Source organism: Larimichthys crocea, chromosome I (assembly GCF_000972845.2).
Source record: "Larimichthys crocea isolate SSNF chromosome I, L_crocea_2.0, whole genome shotgun sequence".
Classification (NCBI taxonomy): Eukaryota; Metazoa; Chordata; class Actinopteri; family Sciaenidae; genus Larimichthys; species Larimichthys crocea.
Genome location: NC_040011.1, coordinates 41,452,126 through 41,466,120, shown reverse-complemented (window position 1 = coordinate 41,466,120; position 13,995 = coordinate 41,452,126). Strand labels below are relative to the sequence as shown.

Sequence of the window (13,995 nt, the reverse complement as noted above, 5' to 3'; positions counted from 1 at the left end):
TCATACAACTGGGTAACTTTCCTTTAAATCAATAGTTTTTAGACATTGGGAAGATATGCTTGCATATAGATGATCAGATCATGTCTGTAGGGTAAGACGGGAAACACAAGTAGCAACTGTGGGATGTTGTGAAAGTGTAACAGTAGCCCAACTAGAGAGTTATTATAGTGTAACATACACAGCAAAATATAAAGTTTACTAATATTACCTAACACTAGCCAGAAAAAGTCAGCTTATAACTGAAAAGTCTGTTCAAATTAATAGGAGTACACACATTGTAGTTTTACTTGAAACCAGAACTTAAAATAATGTTTGTGCTGAAAATCATTTATCCACAGTGACACAGGGAGACTGACAAGCTGCCGTGAAAAAATTATTCTGTTCGCAAACAATCGTTTTTTCAGTGCTGCGCCACGCCTGATGTGGTTTTGTTAAATTGAAGCTCAGTATTTTTTATTTATGAGGGATGAGCTCATACCAAGTTTCATTTGAAACATATGACACATCAGTGCATCCATCATCAGCTCGAAGGGGAATTTCTCCAAACAATTAGCTTTTCTTTGTTGTGTTGTTTCTTCTCTATAAAATTGTAGCCTTAATGTTTCAATTTTGCTTTAATGTAATTATCTTAGGTTTTTGTTCAGGTTTATTAATGTGAGGTGTATGTTTTTGACCTCCGTTCAATTGCCTGCAGCCAGTTCTGTGTGGTTTGTGAGAGAAAAAAAAAGTAAATTTCCCCAGGAAATAAATGGCTTTCCCTGTAACATGGGTACTAAACCTCAGAAGCAACCTTTTATGAATGACTCTAAGGCAAACTAAGAAAATAAAGTAACCACTAATAAGGCTGCTTTGTGGAACCTTGTGGAACTTGTGGCTGATTCCAAGAAGCTGAGCGAAAAAACAGTTTTTCTGTAACATGCACTGATGTCAAAGATCAGTTATCTCTGTTAAATCTGTTTCTTCTGGTCTCTGGCGCCTCATGTCTTGTCTAAATGAATAATTTCAACCAGGAAATGTCTTGAGATAGGTCACTGGTAATACGTTTGACATGCTTTCTTTGAATATTCTGTAACCTCTGCGCCGCAAAACAAAAGACATGAAGACTCATGACATGATATTTAACTTTTAACAGACTGATAATAAGATATATGACGTCGGTGATGACTGCTTATTTTCACTCATGTCAACAGTGCTCCGGCCTGTCATACTGCAGCTGTACTCTGAAATCAAGAGAGGAAGTGGGGGAGTTTCTGAGCGTTTGATAAAGTCAAACTAACTGATATGACAAAAAAACAAAAACAAACATATGAAACATTTACTGCACACCCCAAAAAAATATCTGTTTTACTCAACTTGAAAATGTCCTGTGGACTTTTTTCATTATAAAGGAAACAACAAATATTATGTTTACATTTATATTTTTAATTTTTTTAACGCATACTTTGAACCATCTTCTTCTTCCCCGTCTTTGCTGGTTTATTGCTGCACATCTTTATGCATAAGTACTACCTACCAATCATTACATTACTGTGAAACCATTAAAGTGTGTGCACGAGATCTCCATAGAGCCCCTAATGGTAAACAGACTGTATTTATATGGCAGCTTTCTAGTCCTCTGCCCACTCTCCCCAATACATACTCATCAGTTTGGGTTCAGTATCTTGCCCAAGGACACTTCGACATGCAGACTGGAGGAGCTGGGGCTCAAACCACCAATCATCCGATTAGTGGACGACTCGCTCAACGTCCTGAGCCACAGCCACGTGTACAACATGTAAATCTTATGCATCGCGAGTGAGCAGGAAGGACCAGAAGCGCATGCACTACACTTTAATCACTCAGTAAATAACTCAAACAACACGAATGCTATAAAATAATATTTATTACTACATAGCCTCAGCAAATAAGTACAGTATAAATGTAATGTTTAAATAAACATGTAATGTTTAAAACACTGGGGCCAATATTCACATTACATTTCATCTTCAACCTCACATTACTTGTACATGTTTCAGCTTGGTGACCCCTCTATACCTTCCATTACACAAATAGACGCGATGAATTACTAATACAGCGAGCAAGGGAAATACTTTGTTATATATTATATAAGATACATTTTTAAAATGCTTCAGTGTGAACGAACACATGTGGTGGGAGAGGAGAGGAGACTTTTGTTTATTAGTTTTATGTCGAAAACTCAGTGACATGACGTTTCCAACACTGTGTCTTAGTCACAATGTACTGTGACCTAATAAAAGTGCTGGATAAAATGAATTTACGTTGTGCTTCTCATCAGTACATGCTCTCAATACTGCCAGTGTTTAAAAACTTTGACTCATGCAGGTTGAAAGTTTGCTTACGATAATTTTCTTGCATCATAAGACTTGCTATTGGGCACGACCTTCGTTTTCTCCTCATGCCTGACTTTATAAGAACCAGAAATTATTGTGTGTAATTATTCTCTTTCTTCGCGAGTTGACATCACAAGATTTGCCCCAAGTACGTTGCTACTGACGACTTGCAGCTACCTCCAGCTACAGACATCCTAAATCTGATTTTCTATTCCAGGATCCTTCTTCATCTCGCACCTCCCCGTCACAAATGCTGTTGGTTACACACATTAAATTAACAAGGATCTTGAATTTTAGTTTGATTATATTTAACAGAAACCTCTGATATATCAAAATAATCTTTAGGAAATGTTATCTTCTGTAAAAACATTCACTCCTTAAAGACATCCAGCTGACATCGTTTACAGGGCTCAATTCTAGAAAATGTATTCGTCGAGCAGTTCTCAGAAGTAATTGTCAGAGTCATTTCCAGCCACAGGAATATCTATGTAACATGACCACTCACTGTCAAAGGTGAAATAATAAATGAGTGCGTGACGTATATCGTGACATCTTAGTAAAATAAATGCTACATTGGAAGACACAGTGGACAGCAGACGTACAACAGCATGAACATGGCAATGATAACAGGTCTCATAATGACCTTTTCTGCATAGCACGATGAGAATCATCTGGTATTTGTCAGCATTCTCAGACAACAGCTGCCCTCCACATGACTTAAAGCAGCAATGATTTCCAGATAAAAGTGTCCGATGTTCGACTCTCCACATGACTGTAAGTCACACAGTGGGGCTCATTTTACTCTGGTATGATGTCACCAGGGCACATGGATGCTGAGGAGCCCGGTGACAACGTGCAGTGGACTGATTGTCAGATAATAAGCTACTGATTGCATTAATATGCAGAGGCACACTCGCACACATTTCTATAACAAAAACCTTTTGGGGCTTTTTTGGAAAATAGCTCAGGGTCACAGTTTCCCTATATCCCCGTGAGGTATTAAAGCTTCAACAGGTAGAAGTTTCTGGTGCTGTAATTCATACGTGAAGCGCTAGATATAATCATAAAACTGCAATCTGTATGTAGATAATCCTGTACATATATTTACATGTGGTTAATAGACATTCTTCATAAATGTATTTACCATGTTGGTCCACTGAGAGACTTTTTGTCCATAACATAAGCCTCAGTGTGGGAGTATGAACAGATTTATGTAGCCTTGCATCAGTTTTTGCAGTTACAGGCCGAACAGTCTTCTTCCAGTCTGTTGCTGTCGTCCACCTCGCTCCATTTTTCCCTTTCCCGGTCAGTTGGCAGTAATGATGCTGTTTCTCCATAATGGGAGTTAATAGGAACATGGGTTTGGTGTGTGATGAGTGTGTTTATGAAGTGCTTGTGTATTTCTGACTGGAACGAGAGCTGGAGCGGTCTAGTCCGTTTCCGTGACAAGAGCCCTTCCAGCGCCCTCCCGAGCCCTGTTCGTCCAGGGGAGATGTTCTGTAGCACCAGCAGCACAGGCAAGACTGCAAGACAAAAACACACACATACACACAGTTCTTTGTCTTTCTGTACTTACGTACAAAAATACCATATTTCTAAGTGTCAGCGCGTGCTCTCTCACCTGGAAGCAGTTTTTAAACTTCTGGCTGACAAAGTAGAGGGCAATCGGGTTAATGCAGGAGTTTAGCGAGGCCATGTTGATGCCGATGTAATCCATCACTAACAGGAAGCTGGCAGGGTAAAGGACAGCGTTTACAATAAAGACTACAGGAAGTCACACAACAGAGAACAATGGGTTTCGTGCGTTGCCTACTGTATCCGTGTGCCTACCTGAGCAGTTCACAGCGGTTGGGGTCATTTTGGTCGTAGATTGTTTTCTTCAGAATACGGCTGAGATGAAGGGGCAGCCAGCAGAGAGCAAAAATCAACACCAGGCAGAACACCGTCTTCGCTACTTCCCTCCGCTGCACACACAAAGACAAATATTGATGCTACTGCGTGCCTGCGTCTTTCCAAGTATTACAGTTACAGTGCACGTCAGTCATTCGCGCGCATACCTGTTTCATGTGGTCGTTGAGGGCGATGCGCATGCCTTTTTTGCGGCTGAGCATCTCACATGACATGAGTGTGTAGAAGATTCCTGTGCAGGCCAGTGGGAAGCAGAAATAGAAGCCAAACAACCACCAGTCTTTCACATTCTGGTAGAACTGTTAGAAGAAAAAGGCCGAACAATACGGTGTTAATCACAATGCAAGAATGCAGACCGTGAAATACGTTTCAGCAGTCGTAGACAATACTTACAAATATATTTTAGTTCTAATGATTACCACCACATCAAAAAGAAATATGAATCTTTACAATGTCACAACGCTTTAGATCTTTTCTATCAATGCCACACTAGCAGTTCAAAAGCAACATAATTTAGTCAATGCATGATGTATTGTGAGGTGGTTCTGGATGGACAATAAAGTTAAATGCCCTTCCAGAAAGAGGAATTTGTTGTAAATATGTTAAATTAAATTCAGACTTATTGTTGGTTTGGCATAAATCCTTCTTTCTGTATTACAAATACTTGTTTGTTCCTGTGGGAAATTTGGTTTTGGGTGAATTAAGGACATTTCCTCAATTAAGTCAAAATACCAGTTCTTCTTAAAGTAGTAACTCAGACTGAATTATGTCTTTTTGCTAATGCAATCAGGCTCAAATCAGTAATTTAGAATGACAGATTATAAATTGAAGGACACTGCAGCTTTGTGCTTCATTTTCACCATGCCCTGTAACCTCTCTGGTTTAAATAAACTGGATGTTTATTAGAAATGTCTTTCTGTGCAGCTGTATCAGTGTACCGTGAACATTAGGAGAAACATTCAGACGATTTGCATGCAGAGTATATGGATTGTATTACATATTTTTTGGAATCACTAATTACTTGTTGTCAGAACTAAAAAAAAAGCAATGCTGATGAAAAGAAGGCACTAATTGGTTTGTTTTTGTTCAGGTACTGTGCTTTGAAATGGACCAGTCTGCTGTACTAGTAAAGTAACATCAGGTGCACGTTGAACCAAATCCAAACTTAAGAGATCTAAATCTCTTGACCATGCCTGAGAGAAAATAATAACATAGCATGCAATCTCTATCGAACATTTTGAATTGATACATCACAGAAATCAATGAAAAACTGTAAAAGAAAGATAAAAGTGTCCATCGTTTCTCTGTGCCTTTATTAAAATGCAATTTTATGGTTCAGTTAATAGAAAACTATGTGTCGTCCCATATGGGACAAAATCTAACCTGTAGATTGAACAAAGAGGTGTACCCCAGGGTTCAACATTGGGACCACTTCTCTTCTCTATTCATGTAAATTTACCATTTAACTGTTGTGATCAAATTTATTCAGATGATCTGAGAGATCTGCTTAGAAAACATTTGGACTTTTACTTAAAATTTTGAACGAGTGACTTTTAATTGCAATGTAATGAAGTCCCTACCTTCAAAAAGCTGGTGGTCTGTTCTGGATGCATCAAGCACACACGCAGCTTGTTGCCTCTGTACGGCATCTCCAGCATGTCAAATGCCAACACCTCGGGGACTGCGAGCAGCACAGCAACCAGCCAGATCAGAGTCACCTCCACTGCTTTCCACAGAGGGATACCCATCCCCTTCACTCTGCTCCATGACGTCACTGCATGGTAGCTACACAAACAGCATACAGATATATTTATTACTGGCTTCCATCACTCATGTTTGTCATGTGAGTAGAAAAGAAGACTACTTACCGGTCAATACTGAGGGCACACAGGCTGAGGACAGTAATTCCCACTGAAGCTTTCTGGATAAAAGGCATCAATTTACAGACGTATACACCAAATGGCCAGTCTTCAGCAATTAGCTATAAGAGTAAAATAATGGAGACAGATGGAGGAACGACATTAATGAGAGAGATTAAGGAAGTATCACCTGTTCAAACACATGAGCATACATCTTTTGAAGTTCATGAATGGGTCCTTTCTTTCTTGTCTTTTCCATTATCACTTCATCAGCTAAAGCCAAAAGCAACAAGACTGTCTTCCTCCTCCTGACTTTGAAACTTTATTCCTGTGGTTATAAAATCAGTTCAGTATCAGGACATTGTCTTCAATTACAAATGCTTTGATATTGTCAGACACTTTAAAGTTGTGTCTAGTAACACTAGGTTGTGTAACATTTCAATTTTCAAAACCGAGCCAGTTAATGTCAGCAGAACCTCTCTTATCTCAAGACAAAAACCTGAAATATTGAACCTATGAATCAGAAAAGCAAGCATTTCATCTTAATTTAAGGGACTCCTATCAGATTTGGAAAATAAAACTAGTTTTACATATTGCTTTTGGCTTAGATTTCGGAAGTTCGGTTGTGGTTCCAGTGTGAGGTGGACATTTGGCCACAAATGTAACACTCAAGTTGTCCCTAACTTTTGGCTTGTGTCAGCGTTGAGTTTTTTAGTTTGAATTAAGCCTTGTAGTCTAAGTGGAAAAGTCTGCACTGGGGAAGGAAATGAAGAAAACCACACAAAACACACTGGATGTAGAGACAAACTGCAGAAATAAACTCATAAATACTAAACCACAGCTAACCACAGGATGTGCAAATACTGACAGACAGATAAAAAAGGATGTATGTGGTTACCTTAAACACATTTATGGGGATGGCAATGATGATATAAAGCAGGTCTCCGAGTGCCAGGCTGCCAATCAGGACATTGGGTCCATTCCTCATACACTTGTTCTTGTATATGATCCTGAGGAGCGTTGAGTTGCCGATGATCCCCACCACAAAGATCAGGCAGGACACGATCGTGTTCACATACTTGAAGGCGTTCTTGATCTCTGTGGGCTTTATGCACATGGGGGGGAAGGAGCCCCTCGGCCGGGCTGGCTGTAGAGGTGGAAGTGGGAAGGATGCATTGTTCTTTGAGGGTTCTGAAGCTTCGGAGCCGCCCTGGGTGTTGCGGACAAACCGAGTGGCTCCAACCTCCGCGGCAATCAGGAGACACAGCAGAGCGACGCCCCTCATCCTTGTACGAGCGTCGCACTCACACAGCAAGACTTACGCTCAGTCAAAGGCACACCGAAGTATAAAAATACACACTTAAAGACAGTCACACACGCATGCTCACACACGTTCACACACTGGGTCTCGCTCCAGGCCTGGCAGCATCAGTCAAAACTCGTTTTTTTCCTGCAGAGAAAGCAGATGAAGCATGACGTTACACACAAACACAAAAACAGCTGCATGTACAGTATATCTCTATAAACTGACATGAAGTTATGTACATTCATGGTCCCCAGCTGATGAATCCTAATGACGTTGGTGATCCCTTGACTGTATAGTGTCACAAACAGTTAATCTCAACAGCTCCTAAAGAAATTTGGTAATGGATGAATTGTCACTTTGTTACTCTGGTGATCCCCCAAGGCTATGACCAAATGTCTGCAAAACTAATCACATTCCCACCAGTCTTGGGGCTGCTCAACTTATGCTCAACTTATTTGAGCCTGAACCCGCTCTTTGTCAGGCAGCTTACATATGAATGTTCAAAGGCAATTTGTAAGAGAAGGGAGCACTTACACCGTAAACCAGCAACAACTGAACGGTGATAGGTGTGTGTGCTTGTGTGCTTGCATGTTATGTGTGTGACGGAGATACTTTATTTCTCTCATAGACAACCATAGCTCCGGCATGAGCCTTTCAAGAATCATGTGTACCCTGCAGAATGCCCTGGGGTGTCTCTTGGGATAAATGGGCTTATTGACGATTGTGCACACTATTAGGGCACACATTACGCACACACACACACACACCCACACACACACACACACACACTCTCCAGATCTAAGCAGATGTGCAAACCTCTTGACTTCATGGTTTGAAAAGGCGAAGGATTGTGGACATAATGCTTAGTTAACTTTTCTTGATCACATCTAATACATGTGCTTATACTTACACACCACACACACACACACTCTCTCTCTCTCAGACACAACTGGCATTCATAGCTACATTTGGCTCAGAAACACAGAGCTCATTTTGGTGACAAACAAAAGCACAAAATCACATGGATGAACTCACACACATGTCACAAGAAATCATTTTTGAAAAATTTGGCCATTGTCCATATACATCTGCTCATCTGAATTATGCCTTTGTTTTGTACAACATGGTACCTCATTAGGCCACGTTAGCGAGCAGGATTGTCTGATCTAATTTGAAAGCTGAGTTTTAATCGGCCTGATCCTCTTACTCTGACTGATTTTACTTTAGAAAACATCTCCGACCTTAAGCTCTTCTGGCGTCACATCTTCTAAGGAAGGAGGAGGAAAGTTGGCAGCTGGCAGAGTGAAAGTGAAGGGGATACTAGGTGGTGGTCAGAAAATATGTTTTCATGTGTGGGAAGGGAGGGTCGGTAGAGGAAAGCAAAGAAATCTCAGAAATGCAGGAAAAGCACGGCAATAAAAGAGTCTAAAATTAAGATAAAGGACACATTTTTCTGTACTCCATTAATTCGAACAATAGGAGGAAAGGGAAAGGGATGAGAAAGGCAAAGTCAGAAGAGGGGAACAAGTGAGAGCTGAGGTAAAGAGTGACCTGAAGGTAAAGAGAGGGGCAGTAAAAAAACAAACAAACAAGATGACAGGAAGATGTGAAGAAAGTGAATTTAGGTCCACTGTGTCGGTGTAAGATCTAGTGGTGAGGTCGGAGATTGCAACCAAATGAATGCCCCTTCCTTTTGAAGTATGTAGGAGAAGCAACAGTTGCTGTAAAACTCATAAAAAAGGTGATAGGTGCAATCTGAGCCAGTGTTTGGTTTGTCTGTTCTACTGAACAAACACGGCAGACTATGTGGAAGAGTACCCGCGGTGTCTGTAGATGTAAAAGTCACTTTCTAAAGACAACGATTCATATTTTCAAGTGATTATACACTAATAAAATTATACCTATTCCATTTCTGCCAATAGATATGGTGTACTTGATCTGTACCGTACTGATGTAGCAATGTGTAAGCAGCAATTTCTCTTTAGTCTTTGCTTTCACATACTCATATACGTAATTTTACCTCTTTGGGACTCAGTAATTCCCCCTTTAAACTTTGGAATTATCACATGGTTTCATTTAAGGAGTAATTTAACCACGTGAGAGCTTTGCTGAAGCTGATAGCAACTTAGAGACTGAGATCTGAAAAAAGGCAATGGGCTCGAACTCTGTTTGTAGTTGGTCTTAAACCAAAAGGTTCTGGTTTAATCTTTAACAATATACTGTGTTTTATAAGCCTATTATGTGTTATGTGTAATTCAAATACAATCATAATTGGAAAAGTCATTAAAGCTGTCACAGAGAGTAAAAAGTATGTATTTCTCTCTGATATGTAGTGGAGTAGAGGTAGCATTTAAAGGAAATACTCAAGTAAAGTACCTCAAAATTATAGTACACCACCTGGCTACACAAATGCAGTAAACTCCTGCAACAAACCCTAGATGCAAAGCTTAAAATGAACTCGTAGTTTCTGATGTTGTGTTGACATTGCAAGGTGTTCCTGTTATTTCGCCCAACGCGCTCTCCCGTTGGGAATAACAGGAACACCTTATGGTCAAAACAGGAATGCTGCAAGTGAGCAGAAATGCAAACACCCATGCACATGCCAAAGAAAGATGGAAATAGTTGTGACAGGAAAGGTTTTTCAGTTATTCAGGTTTGCATGCAAACACTAATGCACATGCCAACGAAAGATTGATGACACAAAGTGAAAATGAAGAGTTGAGTTTCAGCTCCAATGAACATGAACACACTGACAGATGAAGTTTATAACCTTATTTTGGATCCTTCATCCAAGTGTGAAATATAGTTTTTCTGCCAGTTCCCTGGAGTTTAGTAGTCTCCTCGGGGGGAAAAAGATCCAATAAAGCATGTATATACTGGACAAAAAAGCCAGTGAGCTGACCAAATTTTGTTTTGATTTTAATATGTTAATGTGAGGGGAGTAATACATCATGTGCCAGATTTTGAAGCAACTCCAGAGCGCTGCATGAGGCCAAACACAAGCTGCATATAGTGCAACAAAGCGCGCCTTTTATTTCCATCTGCGTAACCGCATCGAAACTATATTGACACGGTATGAGAGCATCTCTGAGGTCCGCCAGTCCGACACGTCCACTTTAAAGAGCCGACTGCAATGTTATAAAACATCCAATGTGTCCAGAACGAAAGACTAAATGCGTTTTAATGGCGATAAATAATTTTTAAAAAAGCCATGGAAACGTGTCATTCTGCAATACTTAAAATATGAAATGGTGCACGGAGACGCAATAAAAATGTTGGAACAGTTAATAAAACCAGCGATCCTGTGATTAAACTCCAAAACACAACATATAAAGATTGATAAAAGAAAGACAGGAGGAGAGATGAATCAACTTTTTCATTAAAAACAAGTTTACAAGTTGTTTCCCCCCCCCCCACCACCGTTCATCAAAAGAGCAGTAACGCATGTCATGTGGTTGTGGTTACTTTGTGCGCAAAGTGCGGCACAGTGCGTCAAACCACTCCTTTACTACTTACAATTAAACTCTGCATTTAATGAAATCACCGTCTGTGACGTTATTAATTTAAACTCACCGTACTTGTTGTGTTGTGGTGTGCTCCCAGGCCAAAGTTTTCCGGTCGATATTCCAGCAGAAATCCACTAATTATTCTGGTGTGTTTTTGTCTGGGAAGCAACCGACCTGACGATTGATAGGTTGTCTTATTTTGAATATTTACGATTTCTTTCGTTTGTTCCAGTAGTGAAAGCTCACGGTGTGTTCACTGTGCGTCAGGACACCCGGCTCCAAGGTGGTCCGGCTGCGCTCTGAAGCATAGATGGTCTCTGTGCGGAGTTTTATATCCACAAGCCGGGAGGCTGCAGAGACAGCCAATCATGTTACAGACAGGAGCATCCTTCCCTCCAGCAGAGAGGGAAGGATTTACACTTTTCCTGAAAATGTGAAACTCATCACCGGTTTCTGCACTTTAATTTACAGTTACACACCTATTTGATTACTTTGGCCGATGACGTGCAAGTCGTGCAGGTACTCAGCGGTCATGAAAGAGGTGTTGTCTTCTCTGACGTACTGTAAAAGCTTCAATGGACCATGACCCGTGTCATGGGAATGGTTCACCCCCCCAGTGTCCTCTCCTGCAGGATCTTACTTTAAAGCACAAGACACACACACATACACACACTGCAAATACAAACCTATTCAGGTTGTTGGCAAGATTAAGCAAGATTTTACTTTTTTTTTTTAATAATTGTAAATCTGCATGTTTGAAAACATTTATGACTGAAGTTGCCATGCTACAAAACTTGTACTTGTAAAACATTTATGCTCTGATCAAACAATACAATAATAGATTGCAGATTACTTACAACAGTAAATGTTGCAGGTCCAATCCTTCATTTAAAGGTCCAGTGTGTAGTGTGCAGAAATTGAATATAATATGCATAACTATGCTTTCATTAGTGTATTGTGAATTGTTATGTGTGTGTTACCTTAAAATGAGCCGTTTATATCTACAGATGATACAACTCCACTTCCACAGAATCTGCCATGTTTCTACTGTCATTCTGAACTGGCTCTTGATGAACACGTTTTCCGCACGTTTCATGGCCACTCTACTTTCTATTTCACGCTAAGGTGAAGGTGAGAGTGAGTTTGCAAAAGAACAACCACACTGCTGGACACCTCTAAATCTTACACACTGATCCTTAAAAGAAGGGAACGTTCTTCACGGTTCTTAACACAAAAAAGCTTTCTCTCTGCTCTCTGAAGTAAAAATGTGAGTACCTGCAGTGATCAGCGGAGACTGTGTTGCAACCTTTAACTGAGTAAAGAACTCGATGACATGGCTGCTGATGATTGAGCTCGTTTTGTAGCAGTCGTGCTGACAATGACGTCTGCCTTAGACTGTTACAATTACTTGCAGTGGATTGTTTGACAGTTTTATCTGTTCAGATGTTCAGAGTATTCAGAAGCTGCCACACACACACAGATGCTATCTTGTGTGTGTGTGTGTGTGTGTGTGTGTGTGTGTGTGTGTGTGTCCTGCATATTCACTTTCAGATAGTCTGTTGCAATTTCACCACATGGTATGATATAATATGACAGACAAACCAGAGAGAAATAATCTGATATGCAAAACAATTCACAACAGTCATTTTCCCTGTGCTTGTGACACGCGCGCACACACACACACACACACACACACACACACACGCACACACACACACACACACACACACACACACACACACACTCACACATAGACACACACAGCGCTTGCACATGTGCAAACAAAGACACCAAACACAGTAAAAGTCCAGACAATCTCGTAAAGATCGCCTCAACCCTCAAACCATGAGCATTACCCTGGCCATTACACCAACAGGCACAACACACACACATCACACACACACACACACACACACACACGCTGAGGGGCACAAACACCAAACAAAGGAGCTTTCTGTGAAGTCTGTTTAATGACATCCACCCCCTGCTCTATTTTGGGAGGTGACTATTCCTGGTGCATCATTATTGTCATTAGCACGGTCTCATATTGTTAAGCCATTAAGAGACATTATCACCATTATACACATGGTTATCTGCATTATATTGCATAGCTGCACCTGTGCGGGTGTGTGTGCGTGTGGGTGGAGAGGACGTGCTGTTGTCCATGTTCCTCTGTCGTCTATGTGGCCTTGGCAGAGAGACCTTTGGGCAGTTGCTGTAAACGCTCCTCTCTTCCTTTTTCACAGGAAACAAGTTCACTTTGAACTTTGACAGTATGAACTGAAGTTCCTGTCGTCTGATGGCAAATGTGACAGAATGTTATAAAAAACAAACCAAGAAAAAGAAAGGCTGACAGAGAGACAAATTCACTTTGAACTGGAAATAATCGCTGAAGGACAAGGCAGGGCTCCGTCTTCAGGCTCATGTCCAGAAGGAGAAACCTGACAAATATTTCTCCGCACCACATGAATCCTGGCATACACAGATGATGTCCTCGGACTTGTTTCTAACACCTCTCCCCACCCCTAAATGTTGGGATGAAAAATAATAGTGATTTATCTGGAAATGTTTAAAAACATTCTGGGAAATTTTCGGTTCATTTCTATTGATTTATTTCTGGAACAACTCATCCAAAAGTCACAAAAAGAATCTTTCTGGGTTTTTTTTATCTTCTATCTTCCACCATCTTCTTCAATTTTTCAGTTTCTTTGATTATTAAAATGGAAATACTTCATGTTTTGTGCATCATTTTACATTTTCTTGGCATCAATCTTCATAATTTGGTGCCTTGAACACACTTTAAATAATAGTATAACATAAATATCTGGTGCCCATGGATCAAGGCTGAAGTCCTTATCACAGTGACCCGGGTTCAAATCCAGCTTGGGGTCCTTTGCTGCATGTCCTCCTCTCTCTCTCTCTCTCTCTCTCTCTCCTGAATTTCATGTTATGATGACGAGCTCGTTTGTAGCAGTCGTGCTGACAATGACGTCTGCCTTAGACTGTTAAAATTACTTGCAGTGGATTTGTTGGACAGTTTTATCTGTTCAGATGTCAGAGTATTC

General features: G+C 40.5%; 1 protein-coding gene across 3 annotated transcripts; it reads right to left on the bottom strand.

Moving 5' to 3' along the window:
• Positions 1-1,867: 1,867 nt before the first annotated feature.
• Positions 1,868-11,248, bottom strand: LOC104920593 (endothelin receptor type B). Of its 3 annotated transcripts, none has more exons than XM_010732906.3 (8): positions 10,998-11,248; positions 7,017-7,568; positions 6,128-6,240; positions 5,840-6,044; positions 4,409-4,558; positions 4,182-4,315; positions 3,973-4,081; positions 3,734-3,874 (listed from the first exon to the last, which is right to left on the bottom strand). In XM_010732906.3, the coding sequence occupies exons 2-8, from the start codon at positions 7,401-7,403 to the stop codon at positions 3,734-3,736; spliced, it is 1,239 nt and encodes a 412-aa protein (XP_010731208.1). In that variant the 5' UTR covers positions 7,404-7,568; positions 10,998-11,248. The 3 variants fall into 3 exon arrangements, with proteins under 3 accessions (XP_027141061.1, XP_010731208.1, XP_019114081.1); XM_019258536.2 differs by having other exon boundaries at positions 11,003-11,248; XM_027285260.1 differs by lacking the exon at positions 10,998-11,248 and having other exon boundaries at positions 1,868-3,874; positions 7,017-7,403.
• Between the last annotated feature and the right edge of the window lie 2,747 nt (positions 11,249-13,995).

Excerpts from the sequence above, each read along its gene's own strand:
- LOC104920593 (XM_010732906.3), bottom strand. The coding sequence starts at position 7,403 with ATGAGGGGCGTCGCTCTGCTGTGTCTCCTGATTGCCGCGGAGGTTGGA. Across the intron at positions 4,316-4,408 it reads TCAACGACCACATGAAACAG|CGGAGGGAAGTAGCGAAGAC; the intron begins GTATGCGCGCGA and ends TTGTGTGTGCAG. Across the intron at positions 3,875-3,972 it reads AGTTTAAAAACTGCTTCCAG|TCTTGCCTGTGCTGCTGGTG; the intron begins GTGAGAGAGCAC and ends TTTGTCTTGCAG.